Here is a 23002-nt window from a genome sequence, read left to right as displayed (position 1 = left end):
GGCTTGATTTTTTTTTTTTTTAGCTCAATTTTTAGTTTTTGAGAGTTCAAATTGAAATATTCTTCCCAACATTGTATTTAATAAATTTTGCTCACTTCTAAAACTAGAATTAAGAACTAGACAAACCAATTTCATTGTACTGTGTCTAGTTCAAGTCAGGATCTGGAAGGCCAGGAAACTGGAGCAATAGAACACAGGCAAGACTGTCAATTAGGCAGGAGATGGGAAACGGGAATAAAGCCATTCAGACAAGAAAAGACACTCGAGGTAAAAGAACAGCTGATGTCCTGTCAGACCTGCCTACCACAGGTTAAGCTCTGAATTTAATTGTTAATTAACTGCTTCTCAAGGTCTATTTTGACACAATTCAGCCCTTTTTCCTGTCCCCACCCAAATTGCATCAAGTCGTCTTTTTACCCCGTCTAGTCTAATGCACCTGACTCTATCAGGCTCTGTGACTCTTGGTTGTTGGACTTCATTCATTCATTCACTCACAGGTTTGTAGTTAACCCAGTTCCGTCTGTGGAAGGCCTTCTGCCTCCCCCAGGAGAGTTGTTTTCTCTTATAGGCTCTTGGAAACATTGCCTGCCCACCTGATGAAGTTGCTGAAAGCAGTCATTGACACTTTTCTTTTTAAAATAAACTTTTTTGGATTAATTTTAAGTTTATAGAAAAGTTGCAGAGATGGTTCAGAGAGTTCTCGAGTAACCTGCACTCAACTTCCATGCATGTTAACATCCCAGGAGCTGATATTATCGAAACTGAGAAATTAGCATTGGTGCAGGACCCTGAACTGCATCATGCACTTGATTCATATTTCATCCGTTTTCCACCCGTGTCCTTTTCGGCTCAAGGACCCAATCCTGGTTACCCTCCCTGTTCCTAAAGCTGTCTTGTTTCGTTGTTCCCCTCTGGTCTGGAACAGCTGAGCCTCTGCTGCTTTTGACACTTTGGAGGACTGATGAGGTATTTTGTAGGCTGGCCTCTGATTTTGGCTGTTGGATGTTTTCTTGTGATTTGGGGGAAATACTCAGAGGTGCAGTGCCCGTCTCATCACACTGGACCATGGGCTGCATGATGTGAGCAGGACTTGGTTGGTTGTGACCCTGGTCATTTGGTGAAGGTGGTATTTGCTGGGCCTCTGCTCTGTGATATGACAGTTGTCTCTCTTGTTGGTTTGGTTCTTGGAAGCCATTATTCAGTCCAGCTCACATTCAAAGGCAGCAGAGGGATTTTACATTATTTGAATTCTTCTCCCTGTATTTATTTCAATACTTATATGTATCAGTATGGACTCATGTATTCATTTGTACTTTGGGTTATTGGGTTATAACCTAATACATGCTATCTTATTGCACAAATTGTTCCAGCTTTGGCCAGGGGGTATCTTTCAGGTAGGCTTCTGTGTCCCCCTGACACACCCGTCCTTCGTTAGGAGCACTGCCTTCCTTTCTGGTACCATGAGGTAGATGCTCCGGACTTACCTTGGGTTTCCCTGTCCCAGCATCACCCATTTTCCTCCATGGTTGTGGTTCTTTTTAATGGAGAACAGTATTTAGAAACCAGATCTGGGTTCAGGTGTTCTCACTGCTGGGGTGTTGCTGCTTCTCAGCCCTCAGCTCACATTTGAGAGATGCACATACTGACTGACTTGTAATGATTTCTGTGCCTGCTTGTCTGTGTTGTCACCTAGACACCAGTTCTTACGGATGTCCCCATGGCTAAGCTAGCATCACAGGGTCATGCTGGCCTCCTCCTCCTTCCCTTTGCACATTTCTAATCCCATTCAATAACGGGGAGACACCAGCCAACTCAGCATCTATTTACTGCCACCTTACACACGTGAGTGATTTCTGCGCTGTTCACCCCCGCCCGCCCCCAGGCAGATTACAAAGACGTGTTCAGTGTCTGTGTGTCTCTGTCCTCACAGCTTCCACTCAAAACCTCGTTTTCCAAAGTTACTTTGGGGAGCTCCTCCCTCCCAACTCGGTGGGATTATTTCAGATATTTTACAATACAGTTCGATACATTTGTCAATCTGCATTCTGTCCTGGTACCCCTGCCATCCTGGCGGATATTTTAAAAATGTGTGTGCATTGAAGTTCATTCCCTATATGAGATGTACAGTCATCTGACTTTGGACAGATACATAGTCATGTGTCCACCACCCAGACAGTTAGCATCCATTGGAACCTTGCAGTGTTTAATGCCATGTTGCCTTTCCTCGCATAAAGACATAGTGGGTTTTAATCTTGGGGAAGAACATTAGAATTTTAGAAATCGAAGGAACCTTAAAAGATCCACTGATTTTACATTCTTACTAGGCAAGTTGGGCATCAAGCCAGAATTGGAACCTAGACATTTTGGTTCTGCTCCCCTCCCCATCACTGTCACTGGGTGCCTGAGATGGGCAAGATGAGCAAGACAGGCACAGATTGCCTCACTTTGCTTTAATTTAGGCCTCAAGTCTATGCTTATAGGCGTGATTTCTTTATTTTTTTGTTTTAGGAGCTTAATTCTAGCAGACAAGTATTTGTTTAATGTTGGGTGAGCTTTGGGGGAATAATTGAAGGTGTTGTTAATCATTTGCTAATTAGTATTGTGAATTATTAACAGTTCGTTCACCTTGCTTTTTTAAAAAAATGTATTTTTATTGATTTCAGAGAGGAAGGGAGAGAGAAATAGTAATAGCAATAATGAGAGGGAATCACTGATTGGCTGCCATTTGCACGCCCCCTACTGGGGATCGAGCCTGCAATCTGGGCATGTGCCCTTGACCAGAATCGAACCTGGGACCCTTCAATCCACAGGCCAGCGCTCTATCCACTAAGCCAAACCGGCTAGGGCCACTTTGCTTTTTAATGCTAGTCTGAAACCAAATGTTCTGAGTGAACAAGGAATTGTATTTGGGAAAGAGGTGACTGTGGAGCGCTCCACATTTCACTCTCTGGAGGCAGATGGAAATTCTCTACAAGTCTCCACGGATGTTGGCTTTCACTGAACAGAGTATATCTTGTTAATCTTTATAGGTAGTTTAAAGGCTCTTTGGGGGGCCCCCGAAATGAGACCCTCCATTTCCATTCTTGTGGTGCTTGCCAGGCACCAAGCTGGACCCTTGACATGCAGTTGAGTAAGCTTTGTACCTTGTCATCTGTCAAGAGAGGATTTGAAAGAAGGAGCATTTAAAAGAAGGAGCATGTGAAAGAAGGAGCATTTGTCCCCAGTTGGCGGCACAGATGTGGACAGTATGGGCATGGCTCATACTAGTGCTGTTTCAGCTTTTTATTGATTTTTTTCTTTTAAAAGTCTTTTAGAAGCATAACTGTACCACTCTGACACAGCTATGGTGGTTTTTGTCTTTTTCCTTCCAGTCTTTTCCCATAGTTTTACATGGTTGTATATACAGGATAGTATATTCTGAAATGGTTTTTGTTTAGTATTTTGTCATAAGCTTTTTCCAAGTTTCTTCACAGCACCATGTAGCGTGTGTATTTACCCAGCTCCTTATTGTTAACTTATTTTTTCTCACAGGAGTCTACCCCGATACTTTTTATGTTCCCAGTGTTTTTTATTGGGTACATTGGTGTCCTAGGCTCTATTTCCTGGAGTAAAATTACTAGGTCAGAGAGCATGACCATCTTACAACTCTGGAAATACATTGCCTATTGTTTTATAACCCAACAGCCTTCCTTGAAATCGTGTCAGATTAGACTGATAAACTGCCTACTCTGCCGCCATCACCTATTACCACTTTCCCCAGGCTCGGTAGGGTGGGGCTGCACACACACCTCCGGCCGTGCACCTGGCTCTTCTGATGGAACACCCATCTAGGCAGTGCCCAAAGGGCAGCCCCTTCTCTCGCCTCCAGTGGTGGTGAGGATGATGTGGTAAGAATGCAGTGAGACACGCTGCCCAGGAGCTGGCAGCAAGTGGGCAAGCCACGTCATCTCTGGACTACTCTCCTGGAGATGGGCAGGGCCTGTCTCTGAACTGCTCCCAGCCTCGGTTTCCCAGAGGAATGGGTTAATAAACTCTGTTATAAAATATAAATATTTAGTATGTGATACTCAACTTACACGTTAATTCTGCCTTATTTCCTCTGAAAGATGTCTATGGAGCAAGCAGCCACACTGTCTTTTCTAGAACTCCTTGCAGAGGTGGGGAGCAAGGGTGTGGTAACTCATACCCTTTCATTTCAGGGCCTCTTAAGAGACTTTAACAGTAAGTCTTCTCTTACATGGAGACTTAAGATGTTGGCAAAATATCCAGGACCTAGTGATTTAAAAATGCTTTGAAACATCGCTGTACATATATAAAGTTCTACTAGTATATAATAAGTGAGTTGAGGTAGAGAGCCTAGACTTGAAAGTTATCCTTTTTAGAATGTGAGGAACTGAAGCTGGCCTAATTTAGTTTTTCTTGTTTAACTATACTTTTCTATTTTAGTGAATGTACAATATTTTTAGATTAAGGGATATAACAAAACAAGATTTTCCTATTCTAAGAAATAGAACATTAGTTGACTAATTGTATAGTTTATTTTTTCTTACAAACTGAAATATCTTTATCAAAAACTTTATCTCAGGAATACAGAAAAGTATTTTTCCTTTAAATATGCATCTTTAAGAAGTTTGCCTCTAAATGAGATTTCATTATAACTAACTTTCCAATAAAATTTGGTGACTGCTTCTGTTACAAAAATCAATGAAAAATGAGAGTAACTCCACAGTGACATCCAGTAGGTGACCATTGAACACTCGAACTTAATTTCTAATGTAATTTAATTCTATGTAGCCTCATACTGGACAGTGGGGTTGTAGAAATTTACACCTAAGGGCACATGATTTTCACCTTTAGCTGAATCACCTGATTTAGTTTAAAATTATGTTTTCTAAACTACTTTATTATAGGAACAAAAACTGCACATTTCAGTTGGGTGAATGAGTTTGGGAAACAGCAAGAGAAGAATTGACTGTTTTTAACTTTAAATATTTTAGGAAAATGTTTTTCAGTGCCTTTGGTGTGTGTTTAGGAACAGAGAGGATCCAGGTGCCTTTTACTTTTCCCTGGGACTTGCTTCTCAGCCCCTCCTTTGTATGTCACAGACACTAGAGATAGGCGGGTGACTTTTTCATCACTAAAAAGGCAGTAAATTTAGACTTAGTCCCCATGGTCGTTCTGAACCTGGTGCCACACGACTAGGACTGGTCTTTGCACAGAATAAGCATGTGACAATTATTTGGGGGTGAATGTGTTCACTCTTGTTATTATCCCCATATGCTGAATGCTTCAGAGTATTTAACTATAGGAGATGGAAATACTTGACTTTTATTTTTTTAAAACCCTGTCTGATTATTTTCCTATTTGACACATTTGATCTACTTTGAAGAAATTATTTTGGTTTCACTGAGGGTAGCTGGCTTCTCTGTCATCTTCCTTCCCACTTCTTTATTTTCCTGTTCTCTTTTTTTCCATCACTCTCTTTTACTTCAAAATACTGGGTTTGGGGCGGGGGTCAGGGGGCTTATCATTGTATATTTGTAAGCAAGATGATCTTTGACCTTGACAAGAAAGAAAAAACTAATTTGCAGTGTGGATGGATGGGATCATATGTTATTGACAAGGAGATGATTTCCCATTTGAGCAATGTGCTGCACACTTTATTGTGGCACTCTGGACCTTCTGGCTGTCTTGGATATTTCCCATATCTGAAATTTTTGGATTCTGTATAGACATGTCTGCACATTGAGCATGTGCTGCTGTGCTGCCTGGCCTCTGATCAAGTGTCCTTCTCGCTTGCACAGGTTGCACAGAGCATCGAGGACCATCATCAAGAAGTCATTGGTTTCTGCAGAGAAAACGGCTTTCATGGTTTGGTTGCGTACGACTCTGATTACGCGCTGTGCAACATCCCCTACTATTTCAGTGCCCACGCCCTAAAACTGAGCCGGAATGGGAAAAGTCTCACCACAAGCCAATACCTGATGCATGAAGTGGCCAAGCAGCTGGACCTGAACCCAAACCGCTTCCCTATCTTTGCCGCTCTGTTAGGTAGGTGGGCAGTGTGAAAGCTACCTCAAGTCATAAAGGAGTTCTGTACCAAGAACACACTGATATTTTAATTTCTAAAGCTGGAGTGTTTTGGATTCAATCTTAACTTCAAAAGAACCAGGGAATGGGTTCCTCCTCAAAAGCATTTCTTTTTTTTTTTAAACTGAGCTTTTTTTTTTTTTTTTTTAATATATTTTATTGATTTTTTACAGAGAGGAAGGGAGAAAGTGAGGGATAGAGAGGTAGAAACATCGATGAGAGAGAAACATCGATTCAGCTGCCGCCTGCACACTCCCCACTGGGAATGCGCCCGCAACCAAGGTACAAGCCCTTGACGGGAATTGAACCCGGGACCCTCCAGTCCGCAGGCTGACACTCTATCCACTGAGCCAAACCGATCAGGGCTCAAACGCATTTCTTAATATTATTTTTGGCATTGCTCATAATGTGCTTCTTTTGTTCTAATGTGTTCATTTATGTATTATATTGTCCAGGCTGAACAACTAATTTTGTTAATAAATTCACTTAAAGTTTGGGCAAAATAACAGTTTAAAAAAATCACAAATGTTAACACAGCCCGACTCTGAAAATTAGACATTTAAACCTTTGGCATAAGTTGTGTTTCTTATAGAAGAAAATCTGCTGTGGTTCCCACCCCCCCCTTCACTTTTGGGACGCTCACTACTTTAAAAGAAAAGCAACAAAAGTAAACTATCTTACCTTGTTTACAATGCCGACATTTTAAGTAAATATATACATATCTATAAAAACTCCCTTGGAGAAATTCCTTATGTTGAATACATAGAAAGGAAAGGAAGAAATCTTATTTTAACTAAGATTTTATATATATATATATTTGCTTAAAAAATAACTGTCACTTTATACCTGGATATTATAGTTATTTTCTTTCTTTTTTCTTTTGTCGGTTTCTCTGTCTGTATGCCTGTAACTACTTGAATATCACTTCTAGGTTGCTGCCAGTGTGTAAGAATTGTGTCCGCAATATAAGTAAGCATGCTTTGAGCAGTATAAATATGTTTTGAGCGAAGCCCTCCTGTGATTAAAATCCATGAGCTGCAGTGATGGGATTGAGGGCTGTTTGTAGCACATAAACCCTTTGTGAAAGATATGTGGCCTCAAGAGAGTGAGATCACATTGTACTCTCAGTTTGTATCTGTAGAGGTTAGTGGCCCAATCTGGTTGTATGGGAATTATATTGTGGAGCATTTTTAGGAATTTCTAGTTATCAGATTTTTATGAACATTCTAAAAAAGTTATACACAATTAGAAATTATTGTAAGCAAATTTTCACATTTTACAAGCCACACATTTTCACTTTATTTGGTGTTAGTAAATTGTGTAACTACCATAATTGGTCAACAAAATTCTGATTTCATAAATTGTCTTTGTTTGGATCTAATCTCATATATGTGTCTTTAAATTTGCACTTCTCTGTTTTCTGACTGTCTTCTTAGGCAACTTATGTGACTTGAGATTGGAGGATTAAAACTAATTTTCTAAATATGCTTTCATATTTTTAAATATCTATATATATAAAAGCCTAAGTGACTGAACAACCGAACAACCAAACGACCAGTCAATCAAACGACCAGTCGACCGGTCGCTATGATGCGCACTGACCACCAGGGAGCAGACGCTCAATGCAGGAGCTGCCCCCTGGTGGTCAGTGTGCTCCCACAGCGGGAGTGCTGCTCAGCAGACTGACAGGTCTCTGTGGCCCACCAGCCTGGCAACAGCCACTCACTCCTTCAGTAGTCCTGCAGGTCCAATCTCCGGAGAAGGGCCCAGGCACCAATGGACCATCGCTGCCAGCATGATCCCGACAGCACCGCTGGCCTCCTGAAAGTCAGCCTCGGGCACCATGGCCACTTCCCTTCCCTAGACGCTGAAACGATATAAAAGCAGCTGCCAGGTGGCTCCTGACAACTGGCGTGAAAGTCAGTGGGATGAATCCAGATGCCAACCCGGCAAGGGCATCCCAGAGGGCTGATTGTGTCCCGGCCCCCACCTCTCACCCCCCTTGGGACCAGCGCCAGACACAGGGCTCACAGCTGGCTAGCGCCGCTACAGTGGTGCAAGCCTCTCCTGATCAGGACTGACTGGGCGCAAGCCTGCAGCAGGCGCAGTGAGGCCGGGATGAGCAGGAGCGGTAGGCAGGAGCGGCGTTGGACTGCTGGTTTAGGCCCAGTCCCCACAGGCTATGCCAAGGAACCCCACCCGTGCACAAATTTGTGCACCAGGCCTCTAGTTAAAATATAAACGGTATTTCTCTGATGTTAAAAGTGATTATGTAGATGGTCACATTACAAAAAGTTTTATATGTACTTAATCGTTATGCAAAATGACTTGGAGATATTAACTGATTTTTAATAAACTGGAAAAGTGTATGCTTTTAGAATAGGAATGCCTTTGCTAGTTTGAGATGTAGAAGGATAGTTGTTTATTTTATTTAAGAAACATTGACTATGTTTCATGGGAGATAATGCCAACTCATTCTCTTCTAACTACGTTATTTTGTGAAATTTTAAAATAAATGAAAGACAATCAGTAGTTACATATTGAATAATTTAGTAATGAATTAATTTAGGGCTTGGAATTTCTTGAAAAAACTTAAGCAAGTTATAGGCAAACTCTTAATTGGGTGGACATTTTTATTTTAGATTTTGTGTAAAAGTTTCAAAGTCCTCAAATGAGAAAGATTATTTTTTTTTCATTTTTGTAGTAGAAAGTATAGCCATATAAGTTGTTTTGCTTTAGAACAGTTGGGTGCAATATTCATGTAACATGTATTTGACTCATGTTTTAACAGACTATTACTGATGTAATTGGGTGAATATTTTTTTATATAAAAGCTTTAAAAAAATCTCAGACACTTCATACGTCACAGTAAAGTTCTATGCAATCTGTGAAAAGAGGAACACAGTGCAGAGCAGTTACTAGACAGGACATAGCTAAGCTCCTGGGCATGATGGCAGTTCAGCACTTCTGTGTCTTGTTTTGTGTGTTTAGAATATTATGATCAAGCCCTGACAGGTTTGGCTCAGTGAATAGAGCGTCGGCCTGTGGACTGAAAGGTCCCAGGTTCGATTCCCGTCGAGGGCATGTACCTTGGTTTCGGGCACATCTCCAGAGGGAGGTGTGTGGAAGGCGGCTGATCGATGTTTCTCTCTCATCAATGTTTCTAACTCTCTGTCTCTCTCCCTTCCTTTCTGTAAAAAATCAATAAAATATATTTTAAAAAAAAGAATATTATGATCAGGAATGCTGCAAATAATCTCACCCTGTTTTGCTTTCTGTTAGCCAATTAATGAGTCTGCTCTCCACGTGGTGGTGACTAAATTATGATATAAAAATCACAGAATTATTTAGGAAATTACTGCTTTTAAATTGCATTGAGATAACTAACATATTGAAGATGTTTATATATTAGGCAGCAAGCACTAAATGAAGGGAGAATGTTTCCCCAAAATGTAGCTTTTTAAACTGTATACAGTGCTCATTTGTGACATAGCCTGGCGATAGGGTGCACAGCTGAATGACACTGCTTGGTGGTGTTAAGATCTGTTCTTTGTCACATCTATTTGTGGGTGGCGGTAGAAATTATGGGAGGAGGGTGTTGATCCATGCCACGAGCAGTAGTCATTGTCACCTAAATTTTATAACTGCAGATTTTTACCTTTGCTGTTGAACTGGTTTACAGAATGCAATCTTCATTTGAACCAATGAAAGCTTGTATCAAGTTGGCATTATCAGGCTGTGCTTAGGTTGTTACACAGTGTACTCAGTGTGGGTGCTGCTGGAAGTGTACTGCAAATTCCCGTTGTAGTTAAGGCAACTGCAAGAAGTGGGCCTGCTCTGTGCTGCTTTATATTAAAAGATAAAGAAGTAGCCCTAACCGGTGTGGCTCAGTGGATAGAGCGTCGGCCTGCGGACTCAAGGGTCCCAGGTTCGATTCTGGTCAAGGGCATGTACCTTGGTTGCGGGCACATCCCCAGTAGGGGGTGTTGTGCAGGAGGCAGCTGATTGATGTTTCTCTCTCATCGATGTTTCTAACTCTCTATCCCTCTCCCTTCCTCTCTGTAAAAAATCAATAAAATATATTTAAAAAAAAAAGATAAAGAAGTATTCCCAATTTCTGTGTGGAAGTTTTATGTGGTTTATCAAATGAGGTAATCTTAGGATTCTAACTGCAGTGATAATTTCCCTGTGTCACTATGGTGATGGCTTTTTTAGGTTCCATGTTTGCCTTCCAGGAAATCACATTCTACCTGATGAAGACCTGGCTTCCTTTCACTGGAGTTTACTTGGTCCGGAACACCCACTTGCCTCACTTAAGGTACAAATTCATTTCATTTCCAACATTTGTAATATTCAACTGTTGATTTTGTTGTTATTTTAATATAAATAATGTTCCTTTATTGTAGAAGGAACTATGCCACAAAGTTAGCAGTGTTGTGCTTTCCCCTAACTTCAGGATCTGCACTACCTTAAAAAATAATCTGCCTTGGCTTATCCCCAACACATATATTTTAGAGAAATTATAAATGTCCTTAAAAATTTCCTTAGAGGAATTCTTCATGCCCTATACCCAGAAGGTGGAATTCTTTCAGCTAAAGATTTTATATATTAATTTTCTTACTTACAGATATGAGTTTTTCAATAGGTGGTGGAGTTACCTCTACCTTCGATCAATGTGTTAGCCTGTGCCTGTGTGTAGCCAATGGACATGCTTCCTCCAGAGCCCCCTTGCCTCTGCCTCTTCTCAGAGCTCCATCCAAGACTCAGCCTTTGCACTTCTCCCTTTCTGATTTAATATTCTGTAGTGTTTACAACCCTGCCTTCCAATTCACTGATTTGTAGTCACTCACCTTCCTTTAATAGCATTACCTTTTCCTTAGGCAGCTGGAAACCAGGGCATCCTACCAGGTCACATTTACCTGGATTTTTTCTAATGCTATCCCTAACTTTGTTTTTTTATGTCTTACTGTCTGCCATCAAAAGTCACTGAGCAATGTTTTTTTTACAAGTGTCGTTAGGAAGTGTGTGTTCAACCCCAGGGAGGAGGAATCTAGGCTGGTTCCCAGAGAGTAACATGCTAGGGTCCCAGGAACATGGAGTGGACAGAAGTGTGAGGTGGGGACATATGGCAGGGCTCTCGGCAGATATCGGGGTGAAGTGCTGCCTCAGAAGTTCTCTTCCCTCTCCATCTTACTTGATGAGGTGCTGTGGGCATCAGCTGCACTGGCTGCCCAGTGTCTAGCCATCTCACAATCCATACCCACTGTGCCTGGGCCCTGTTTGGGTTTCATGTCATACATGGAGCCAGCTTCCAGAGTGAAAAGCAGCATAATTTGAGGCACTTTGAAGGTCTGTGGTTTATCTTACATTGTATGCAACTTTATCTGAGCGAGGTAGGACATCAGATCCTTTTTGGAATCCTATTTGAGAGTAAGTTGGGTAGCCCTGGACAGTTTGAATTAGTGGGTAGAGTGTTGGCCTGTGGACTGGAAGGTCCCAAGTTTGATTCCGGCTGGGGAGGTTTGCGGGAGGCAGCTAGTCAATGATTCTCTCTCATCGTTGATGTTTCTATCTCTTTATCTCTTTTCCGTCCTCTCTGAAATCAATAAAAAAAAATATATTAAAACAAACAAACAAAAACGTAGGTTGGGTATAAATTGTACATAAATAGAAAAATGGGCTTCATTTATTCTGAGTTCTACCTTTTAAGGCATTAGGAGGTAGCAGTTTGGGCACTACAGACCTTTCAACTAAGGAATTCCTGCCCCTGTATTTGTGTTAATTGAAGTTAACTCAGTATATTCACTTCTCAAGAAGTCATCCTATAGTTTTGTAAGAGCCAAGCAGCACTTCTAAAATCCAAGGACATTTTGGGCTCTAGAGCAGTGGTTCTCAACCTGTGGGTCGCGACTCCTTTGGGGGTCGAACGACCCTTTCACAGGGGTCGCCTAAGACCATCGGAAAACACATATATAATTACATATTGTTTTTGTGATTAATCACTATGCTTTAATTATGTTCAATTTGTAACAATGAAATTGGGGGTCACCACAACATGAGGAACTATATTAAAGGGTTGCGGCATTAGGAAGGTTGAGAACCACTGCTCTAGAGGAAATAATGTTAGGGGCCTGGAAGGTTGAGAAAAATAAACCATTATGTAATGTGGAGGTGAGAGCTACTTAGAATCCCACTCCTGGAAGATAACCACTTTTAATAGATTGATACTTGATCCTCCAGAATTTTTAAAAAATGTACATTCTATTAATTTGTCATTATAATGTCACTATTATTATGCACATTAGCTGTACATTCTTAACGATCCCAGTGGGACTTTAGTGCACTGTACCAGGCTCTCAGCTTTTAGATTGTGAAAACCTGTTTTTAGTTAAGAAGTTTTGGAATCCCTAAAAAGAAAATATAAAACCAAACTCACCAGAGTTTTACTTGTTTATGCCTTTCCATTAGAGCTTCCTTCCCTGTTCCCCATTGGTTCTCAAGTGAAGGTGGAAAGTTTGAAGTTCCAAGGAATCTGCTGGAATGGGTGGAACTCAAGTATAGCTTTTTTGTCTGTTTTACAGGTGGGGGAGGGGTTCCCACATCACATCTCTGGGAAAGGGTCAGAGTCTTGGGCAGGATTTGTGCTCCCAGTTGTTACAGATTGCTTTCAGCTCGCCTTGTCCCGGGAGGGACTGGGTCTGCCAGCAGATTCTTCCCGAGCGAGCTGGAATGCATGTTCCATCCAGAAGGAGCAGAGCTGAGGCATGAGAGGGGAGACTCTGAAAAGTACCATGTTTACAGTGCCCGGCTTCTGAGGCCGTGGGTGTCAAGGAAACAAAGGGAAGCTCAACTAGTGGCATTTCTGCTCTCTCTCTGTCTTCTCATGACCTGGAAGCTTCTAGTTTTATGTTAAATTTAGCAGTATATTTTCAGTCTTTAAATAAGTGTGCAGAACATTTCTAGCTTATTTCCGCCCCCGTGGATCGGGAACCCCGGCACTGTCCATAAGCAGGCCTTGTCTGTCATGAATGGAAGATATCATTTGTATTGGAATAAGGCTCTCCTGGTGGTTTTCCGACCTTGTCCTCACACACACCCTGCGCCTCCCCAGTGGTCCCTGCACACCGAACACTGAGGCGGCTCACCCTGAGATAGGGCCTTGCTTGAGACGAGACAAATCTGGGACCAGAGGACATGTGACAGAGTTGGAACTTGCCAGCCAGTTACTTCTAAAACTGCCATTCTTAGTTAGAAAGCATCTCTGTTTTTATGATAGCTTTCTTGAGACAATTCACTTATCATAAAAATCTACCCCTTTAACACTAAAAACCAGTGGTGTTCACAGAGCTATGCAACCATCATCACTACGTAATTTTAGAATATTTTTATCACCCCAGAAAGAAACCCTGTGCCAGTGGGCAGTCACTCCCCACTTCTCACTCTCCCCACCTCCGAGCAGCCACTAATCTGTGGATTTGCCTCCTCTGGATATTTTTTATAAGTGGAATTATGTGACTTCTTGTGTCTAGCTTTTTTAATAAGCATGTTTCATTTATGTTGTAGCATGTGTTAGCACTTCATTGCTTTTATGGCCAAATAATATTCCACTGTATAGATATAACTACCACAGTTTATTTATTCATCAGGTGATGGACATTCAGGTTGTTTCTACCTTTTGGCTATTGTGAATATTCATGTACAAATCCATGTGTGGAGCTAGCTATGTTTTCATTTCTCTCAGGTATATACCTGGGACTGGAATTGCTGGTCAGGTGGTAGCTCTGTGCTTAATATTTGAGGAAAACAGCGACTACACTGTTTACATTCCTTCCAGCAATTGTGTGAGGGCTGTGTTTCTCCCACATCCTCACTACTTGTCATTGTCTGCTCTTTTATCTTTAGCTGTCCTGGTGGTATAATGTTGTTTGGTTTGCCTCCATGAGGACTGGTGATACTGAGCATCTTTCCCTGTGCTCACTGGCCAGTTGTATGTCTTCTTTGAATAAATATCTATTCAGATCCTTTATCTATTTTTAAATTGGATTATTGAGTTGTAAAAGTTCTTTTTAATATATTCTGGATCTACATCTCTAATCAGATACTAATTTGCAGGTACTTTCTGTGGTTGTCTCCACATTCCTTGATTGGGTCCTTTTGATAACTCTTTAGAGACTCAGGCCACCTAACTGTACCACTTTTTACTGCTCATAATCACTCCACTCAAGTCACTTTTGTCATTTGTTACAGCTTTGGGGATCTTATCAGTCTTTCCCATTGCCTTCCAGAATCCTCTGGGAGCTCAGTGTACTGGAGATTGCCCACAGACAACATGTCCTTTGTGTCCCTTGACTTCAGTGGTCTACCCTTTACTGTATTGTAGCCTTTTAGGCCCAGAGTCATACATTGGCTCTTCTATCTGAAGCTTTAATATCCCTTCTTTTCTCTGTCAACACTGCCTTCTAGCTTTAGTATTCTCACAAGCTAAGACTTTGCTCTTTGGCCCTCCTGGGGCCCTCTGCCCATTTTCTCACAGATTCTCTTTCCCTAGCCAGCCTGGCACCTCCTAGCAGGTTACCTTGAACTGATTGTACCAGCATCACTCTTAATCTTGCTCCTTCTTCCATCTCATCTGCTCAGCAAAGGCCTCTACCCTAGGTAGGTGCTATAGTCAGCATCCACTCATCTTGAGAAACACATGGCTGAACAGATGGATGCCACTACAAATTTATGGTCTAAGTTAAAGAAGGACCTAATAAATGGAGAGAGGTAATGTATTCATGGATCAAAAGACTGTTGTTATATAGTCTCACTACATCTTAATAAAAATCCCAGCAAACTTTTTTTTTTTGATAGAAATTGAAAAACTGATTTAAAAATTTACATGGAATTGCAAAAGACCTAGAATAGCAGCAGAAATGCTGCAAAGGAAGAACAGAATAGAAGGACTTAAATGTTACCTAATTTAAAGACTCACTTTAAACTATAATAATCAACTCTGTGGTGTTGACATAAGGGTAGTCATGTAGATCAGTGGAGCAGAATAGGGTCCAGAAATAGACCTATACATGTGTGGTCAGTTGTTTTTGCCAGGAGTCTCAGGTGAGTAAATGGGGAAAGGATAGTTTCTACAATAACTGTATTCCAATGCAAAACTAAGAATATGAAAATATAAAAGAGATCTTTATGCCCTTGAGCTAGGCAGTGATTTTTTAGTAAGAATGAAAAGCAAGCAATGGAGTGAGAGGACCTGTTTGCAGAATATATCAGTGGTTGGGGACTTCTATCCAGAATGTGTAAAGGACAGCACAATGAGAAGATACAGCCCAACACAAATAGGTGGAGGAGAGCTTTGAACAGACATTTTGAAGAGTGTTCAACAAGCACATAAAGAGATGCTCCGCGCTATTAGGGAATGCAAGGTAAAACCACGCGAGATGTGCTGGGGCCAAATGAGAAGACTGACTGATGCTCAGTGTCTGGAGGTGTCAGTACCCGCCACTCTCAGACATGGCTGATGGGAAGTAGATGGTCTCTTTGAAAATAGTCTGGCAGTTCTTACAAAGTTCAATATATACCCACCATATAACCCAGCAGGCCTACTCCTGAGAAACAAAGTCATGAGAAACAATGTCATATGTTCAAACAAGACTTGAACCTGAGTGTCTTAGTAGCTTTATCCATTGTAGCCTCAAAAAAAACAAGCCAGCCCTAACCGGTTTGGCTCAGTGGATAGAGCGTCAGCCTGCAGACTGAAGGGTCCCAGGTTCGATTCCAGTCAAGGGCATGTACCTTGGTTGCGGGCACATCCCCAGTAGGGGTTGTGCAAGAGGCAGCTGATCGATGTTTCTATCTTCTTGATGTTTCTAACTCTCTATCTCTCCCTTCCCCTCTGTAAAAAATCAATAAAATATAAACAAAACAAAACAACAACAACAACAAAAAAACAAGCCATAAATCTGTAAACTGGTGTGGGACAGGCTTACAGTGAAGTGCTGATTGCAATGAAAGGAACAAACTACTCATCTTGCAGTCTGTATGAATCTCAAAAGCATTATCTTTTTTTCCCAAGAAAAATGATTTTAAATATAATAATGTTACATGTAATAAACATTATCAAAAGCATTATCTTAAATGAAGAGTTAAACAAAGGAAGTATCTAGGATTGCCTTAATGTAAAACCCTGGAAAAGGCAGAACTGTAGTAATAGGCAGATTAATGGTTGCCTGGGGTTGGGATGGGAAAGGGCACAGGTGAACTATTTGGGGTGATAGAAACGTTATATTCATGATTGTGGTGGTGGCCACACAAATGTATGCATTTTTCAGAACTCGTGAATTTTGTGCCTAAAATTGATCTATTTTCTTGCATATAAAATAAGACCAATTATACTGATTTACAAAACTATGTTATCTGACTTGAACCAGGCTATCAGTGTCAGCAGTTAATCCTTTTATTCTCCTTAATGTCTGCCTTAAAAGTCATCAGTCTTGCCCCAGCTGTTTTGGCTCAGCCTGCGGACTGAAGGGTCCCATATTTGATTCTGGTTAAGGGCACATGCCCGGGTTACGGGCTTGATCCCATTTTGGGGCGTGTTGGAGGCAGCCGATCAGTGATTCTCTCTCATCATTGGTGCTTCTATTTCTCTCCCTTTCCCTTCTTCTCTGAAATCAATAAAAAATATATTTTAAAAATATATATTAAAAATAAAAAAATATTTAAAAAAATAAAAAAATATATTTAAAAAAAGTCATCAGTCTCTTCAGACCTCTCTTCAGTTGCACCTAGGATAGTGAGCCTCCCTTAGCTCTCACCTCCCTCCACCCCAGCACTATTTGTGCTCTTCTTCATCATGCCCATTTTTCCAGCCTGTGACGATCCTATCCTGATATTCTGGAGCTATTGGCACCGAGTGCACTCAGAGAGCCTCTGCGTACCTCACCCTATTGGCCCCTTTGCTTCTGTGTGGCTACCTCTTTCGCCTCTTGGCCTGTAGCTTATAAATGTGGTCCTGTCCTTCCCTCATTTTCCTAGCACCCTTTTTACCTGGGAATCTACCCAGGGCAGCCTCTCCTAATGTCCCTAACAATTTTTAACTCCTGCACTGAATTGTCCAAGGCTGCTGATGACTCGGTTAACAGGTTTGAAGAATGCCTTTCCGCCTCCCTGGGGTCCTTGACACTGTCACCTGTCTTGCTCTCTTCACTCTGCCTTGCTCCCCAGAGCCCAGCGTTTTTCTGTTCATCTTTGCCTCATCCTTTCCTTGACTTGCATGCTAGCTGGGTTCTAGTGGTTGTGTGTGCAGCACCAGGGTCCATCTGCACTTTCTGTGGTCCTCATGTTTTCTTTCTGGCACATCTCATCTGCTCTTAAGGTTTCATTTACTACCTCTGTTGCTGACTCCCCAGTGTACTTCTCCCAACTAGACTCCTTACCTGAACTACGGGTGCATCCCACCTGTACACCAAATTTAACATTTCTAATTTAGAAGGGTCATCATCTCTAAATGGGCTTATCTTCCTATATTTTGTTCATCAGCTACTGCTACCACTGTCTTTCCAGTCATTCAGGGTAGAAATTGGGAATGATCTTGGATTCTTCCTCTTCCTGCAGCTAGTCTGACCTTCTTCTCCTTCCCAGCCACCTATGTTGTCCCAGGAGCTGTGCATGGTCCCCCTGTTTTGGTTCTCTGCCCTCGTGCCCACCTTCCCCGTGTCTAACACTTAGCTTGACCTCATGTCTCCCTTGTTGATAGTCTCCCCGAGCTTCCCTTCATACAAACAGGGATTTGAGGTTCATGGATTTGTTTTTAAAACATAAGTTGAGAGGACTACTGTAGTGTTGCCAACTTTTAATTGCTCTAAATATGAATATTAGAAGTAAAAAGGAACTATTTACCACCATTTTATAGGACACTTCAGTCCTAAAAGACGCAGTTTAGAAGATAACACCAGAGTGTAGTTGCCAAGTGTACAGTTTGTCTGCAGGTTTGGATGGTGGCCCGACCACTTAGCTGGTCCTCTGTCCAATGGGGACATTCAGAGTGCACCCCATGGTGGTTTTTGTGAGGATTAAATGAAGTGATACATGCCGAGATCAGTGTCTGACACAGCACTCGGAAATATTAGAACATTCCCCCAGGAGAGGAATGAACCACAGGACACTACAGGCCCAGTTGTAAGTGGACATCCCTGCAGGAGGGGGCTCAGACCCACCTGCCTTTCCATCAGGCCTGCTGGTGCTCCTTGCCTGGATAGTGTGATGAGAACCTATTTTTGCTCAGTTTTAATACATTAAATATGTTAAATTTTATGTGAAATACTTCAGTATATCTGCATGGCAGTTTCCATCTATAGAGCGGTTGTCATATTTGGCATTATTTGTGATTAGCTGCATTTTAGCAGCCTTTTCATAGCTTTATTTAGGCAGATATATGTAAGATAGTGATACCGGTCATAACTTTCCAAGAATCTCAAAGGCATGGCTGTTTGTGGTTACCTAACAGCTATGGTGTTTAAATGTTTTCCTTACTTTTGACTCTTTATAGAGAACACTGGGCCTTGGGGTATGGTCAGTGAATTGGGAATTGGAGGAACCCTTTGCACAGCTCCTTGGGTTGGTCTGTACGCCAGCGTGGGAGACCAGGTTTGGAGCAGCGATGCTGCTGTGTCAACATATGTGCCTTACCCACGAGTGAATAGTGACCAAATCAGGTGTCCCTTTCCTTCCCTGAAATTGCCCAAACACAGAGTATTTGTAATCATCACACTTAGCTATTTTCCGAGTGAAAGTGAAGTGGATCAGGATCTTCTGCTTTAGTCGTGACGTTATGTGAAGCTTGTGTTGTATTCCCTCGCATGTAATGAGCGGCGGAGAGAGTTTGGGAGCAGCCGCACCAGTAGTCTCAGAATCACGGTTTTGCCTGGCATTGTCAGTTAGCACACGAACTCCCACAGGGACTGAGTGACCACGTGGATTTTAGAGATAAGCCACAGGTCCTGCACAGAATCAGCACTGGGAAGACTGAGAGTGACTGTCATTCATGCTTTGGCATTCTGTGCTGTCCTTATTGTCCCGTAACTTCATAATGAGTAGTCTTAACATGGTAAGAAATTAAACCACTATGGTGCTTGCAGAAATGCACATGATTTACACATAACATTTATATGAATATGAAGTTAGGATGCAACTGGGAGAGATCATCAAGGTTGTTGTTTTTTTCCACCTAGTTAAAATTTATTTCAGACTAATCAAAATAGCAGTATTGCATTTTCTTATAGTATATAAATACTTCATATAAAACTTTTTGAAAATCTAGAAACCATTACCTAATCCCTAACAACACATTATAGGATTTTTAAAGGCAAACTAAAATACCAATGAACTTTGACATAAATATGAGGACGTAATTATCAGTAAGATAATTGATATATACTATTCAAACAAAACAAAACAAAACAAATCTTTCTTTACACTTTGCATGTTTAAGTTTGCTTCATTCTTTCAATTCTTTGGGTTTCTAACATTGTTACATTTTCCAAAATTCTTCATAAAGAAAATATTTTAAGTCACAAACTATAGTGTCCACTATATACTAATATGACATAAAGTAAAATATAGTCCATTCAAATGCACCCATGTTTCCTACTCCAGCATGAGTTCTAGACAACTTTTAAAATGTACTTTATAAATACTTTTACTAAAGTCGGATCGCTTATTCACTTATGCAGATTGGGGTGAAATGCTCCATAATGAATTATCATCATCTCTGAAGTTACCTCCTCCCTAACTCAGCTCTTACACACATATGGTGAGCAGCGGGGCAGCTATTTTCAGGCCTTTAGTTTCCTGAATTTTCAAGGATTTTAAATTTCTGCCAATATAAAGGGGAAAAAATATCTTAGTTGACAAAAATTATATATTCTGTAGAGATAAAATTCATAGGTTGAGGATTATTTGAGAAATAAGTAAAACTTTATACCTTTTCTCAGGCTACAAGCACTGTTTATCCTGCCATTGAATTATATGTGTGCACACATCTACAACAGAGTTTAAACTGGGTCTTATTAAATCGTTTCCTGGGTGTATGTGGGGCGATAGCTAACTTTTGTATTAAGAAACTGGTGTTCATTGAAATCATGTGGCAAAGCTGATGCTGACCTTCTTTTCCTAAAGATGCAACACCAGATGTGCTTCCTGGCCTCTGTTCACAGAGTGACAGGCGTGGGACGGTGCAGACAGGCTCAGACTCCTGTCAGCACACAGGTGTAAGGGTTAAAGGACAAAAGAACTGAAGTTAAAACAAATTTTGGAACAAGAATGTATTCTTTAAACAAGAGGAAAACTATTTTCCAACACAAAATTATAGCACATATAGATTTTTAAAATACTCCTTTTAAAAGAATCATTTTTATTGATTTTAGAGAGAGAAAGGGAGAGGGACAGAGAGAAAGAGAAACATGGATGAGAGAGAAATATAGATCAGTTGCCTCCTGCACGCTCCCTGCTGGTATGTGCCCTGACCAGGAATCAAACCCGGGACCTCTCCGTGCATGGAATGAAGCTCAGCAGGTCAGGGCAAAAATACTCCTTCTCTTTTTTTTTTTGGTCTTAAAACAACAACAAAAAAATGTTCTGGGGTTTTGAAACCACTTAGAATTGGAACAGGCTCTATAAAATAACCTCATCAAAGAAATGACTAATTAAAACAAAATTTCACAGGTCATCATGTCTGTATACAATATGCACGATATAACAGAAATGGAATAGCTGGATTTTCCCCAAAGTCTATAATACACCAAGTCTGTTGACTGTTTTTCTTTCTGTGAGCCAGCACTTGCTGTAGATGTGCAGACCTGGCATTTACTGGGGAAGTGAGCGTCTCACCTCTGATGGGGGACCTGCCATTTTATCAGAGACATTTCATCTCCATTGTACAAAAGTTATGAACCTGTCAAATTATCCTTTCTAGTGAAACATTTTTAACAGCTTAGGAGAGTTTTTAATCAACATATCACCTGAAAGAGAACCTTGGGTTTTGATTGAATCCTTTGCCACTGTGACATGGTGGGTGTAATTTGATTGAAATATAATATGGTAACTACTTTGTACTATTTAAATTAATTGAGTTTCAGACATTCCTATAATGTAGATGTTTATTAGCTCCCATGTTCACCCCTTGAATTGCTAAAGTAATGGGTGGAAATCAGGGAGGGACTCTAAAGAAGCAGAGGTTATCTCTGTCTGGTGGCTGGCGCTGGCTGCAGGGAAGACTGCCATGGCACGTGTGGTGGGCCTTCTAAGGATTCTCGTGGCGTTGCTGCAGTGTGGGCCCAGCCTGTGTCATACAGCTCGGGGTTATTTCCACCGGCACTGGCACTGTGGACATGTGGCCGTGCCAACCACTTGTTCAGGGGTTATCCCTGGTGTCCCGCTGCTTGGAGACATGTGAGGCCCACATTGTTTGGCTAGGGCAGAAGTGTGGCAGGTCTCTGGGCAGGCCTGGGAGGGTGGCTGGCCAGGTGACTGCAGGCACACATGCCCTGGGCCTCTGCTCTAACCCAGTCCTGGGTCTCCTGGGGGGTTCAGAACTAAATACAAAGTAGAGGCTGTCAAGATCGGCAGAAGGAACGGGATTGTCATGGATGGCACAGTGTGGCCTGCTGGCTCAGGGATTCTGACAGGGATAAGGCCGGCGGAGGCCAAGCCCCAGGTGGGCCTGCCTTCCACATCTTTCCACCTGTTCCATGGGAGACAGCAGTGCACCTTTTTCAGCAGGAAATAGGATATTGGGGGAAAGATGATACCAAAAGTGAAAATGTGTCACGTGAGAGGATATTTTGTGTGGAGGCAGTTATCATAAATTTCCACACAGATGTTATCTATTTATTATTTAATTATCCTGCCTGGAAGCTAAGGGGTTAATTTATACAAGTGTCTGGGAGATTTTTCCAGCTCCAAAATGTTATTTCTTTACTTGTAAAACAAGTGACTAACAATTACTGAAATTGCTACAAAGTATCATAAAAGACAATTAGATCATAAACATTTGCTTCTTAATTAAACAGAATTTACTGTGTATCCTTGGAGATAGAAAGTACATGTCTTCAACTTTAATTTAGGTATGTAGCAATATAAACTTTTGAGCTAAAATATTAAACCTCAATACTGCTCCAAAAAAGAAAAAAGAAAAAGGGAGAAGAAATGGGACTCCCATTAAAATATTTTGAAGCCTGTCTTGAAGCAGCCAGCACTTCATTTATTTGGTGTGTTAATTTTGTTTTTATGAATAGACAAGGACAGATTACTGTAACTCTCATGTGCAGTTACTGCTATAACGGGATAAGGCCGATGCTATTCTCCAGTGTCTGGGAAGATTTAGCAACGTAAGGTGATAGCCCTTTTTGTGGGTCAACATGTCTCAATGTGGTTATTTCCAGTCAAAAGTGTGTAGATGAATACCCTCATGTATAGGGTGTGTGTGTGTGTGTGTGTGTGTGTGTAGATGGATATAGAGAGACATATTTAAGGTGGCCAAGATTTTTAGGGTTTTTTCTTTCCCCACTGAGTTGGTTCTGATGACACTCGGTTTTCTAACAGGAATTCGTGATTTCCCTCACACACACCATGGCATGGTGTTTAAAGAAAATACAAATTAAAAGTTAGGAGTGTCAAAATTTTAATAAATTGGGTGTTTGTAAACATATCCATATTAAAATGTACCAGGAATCTTACTACTAAATGGAATTCTATGGTCAGTCGTGGTAAAGCTTAGTACCATCTGAATTTTAGAAGTCATCTCATGTGCTCTTTCTTCTAAGCTAAAGCATCTCCTGTGCAGTGAAGCCTTCCAAGTCTGCCTGTGGTACTGCATGCTGTCACTTCCGCTTTCCTGGGGCCGATTGAGGTCGGGGGG

At 41.3% G+C, this 23002-nt stretch overlaps 1 protein-coding gene across 1 annotated transcript in view; it reads left to right on the top strand.

Moving 5' to 3' along the window:
- Nucleotides 1-23002, top strand: part of FAM120A (family with sequence similarity 120A) — a 103341-nt gene that overhangs the window by 900 nt on the left and 79439 nt on the right. Inside the window, exons 2-3 of the mRNA XM_014534195.1 lie at nt 5805-6051; nt 10326-10408. Of these exons, the coding sequence (XP_014389681.1) occupies nt 5805-6051; nt 10326-10408 (330 nt within the window). The remainder of the gene's footprint in view (nt 1-5804; nt 6052-10325; nt 10409-23002) is intronic.

The sequence above is a fragment of the Myotis brandtii genome, unplaced genomic scaffold (genome assembly GCF_000412655.1).
Source record: "Myotis brandtii unplaced genomic scaffold, ASM41265v1 scaffold1260, whole genome shotgun sequence".
Lineage (NCBI taxonomy): Eukaryota > Metazoa > Chordata > Mammalia > Chiroptera > Vespertilionidae > Myotis > Myotis brandtii.
This window is presented reverse-complemented; position numbering and strand designations above follow the sequence as displayed.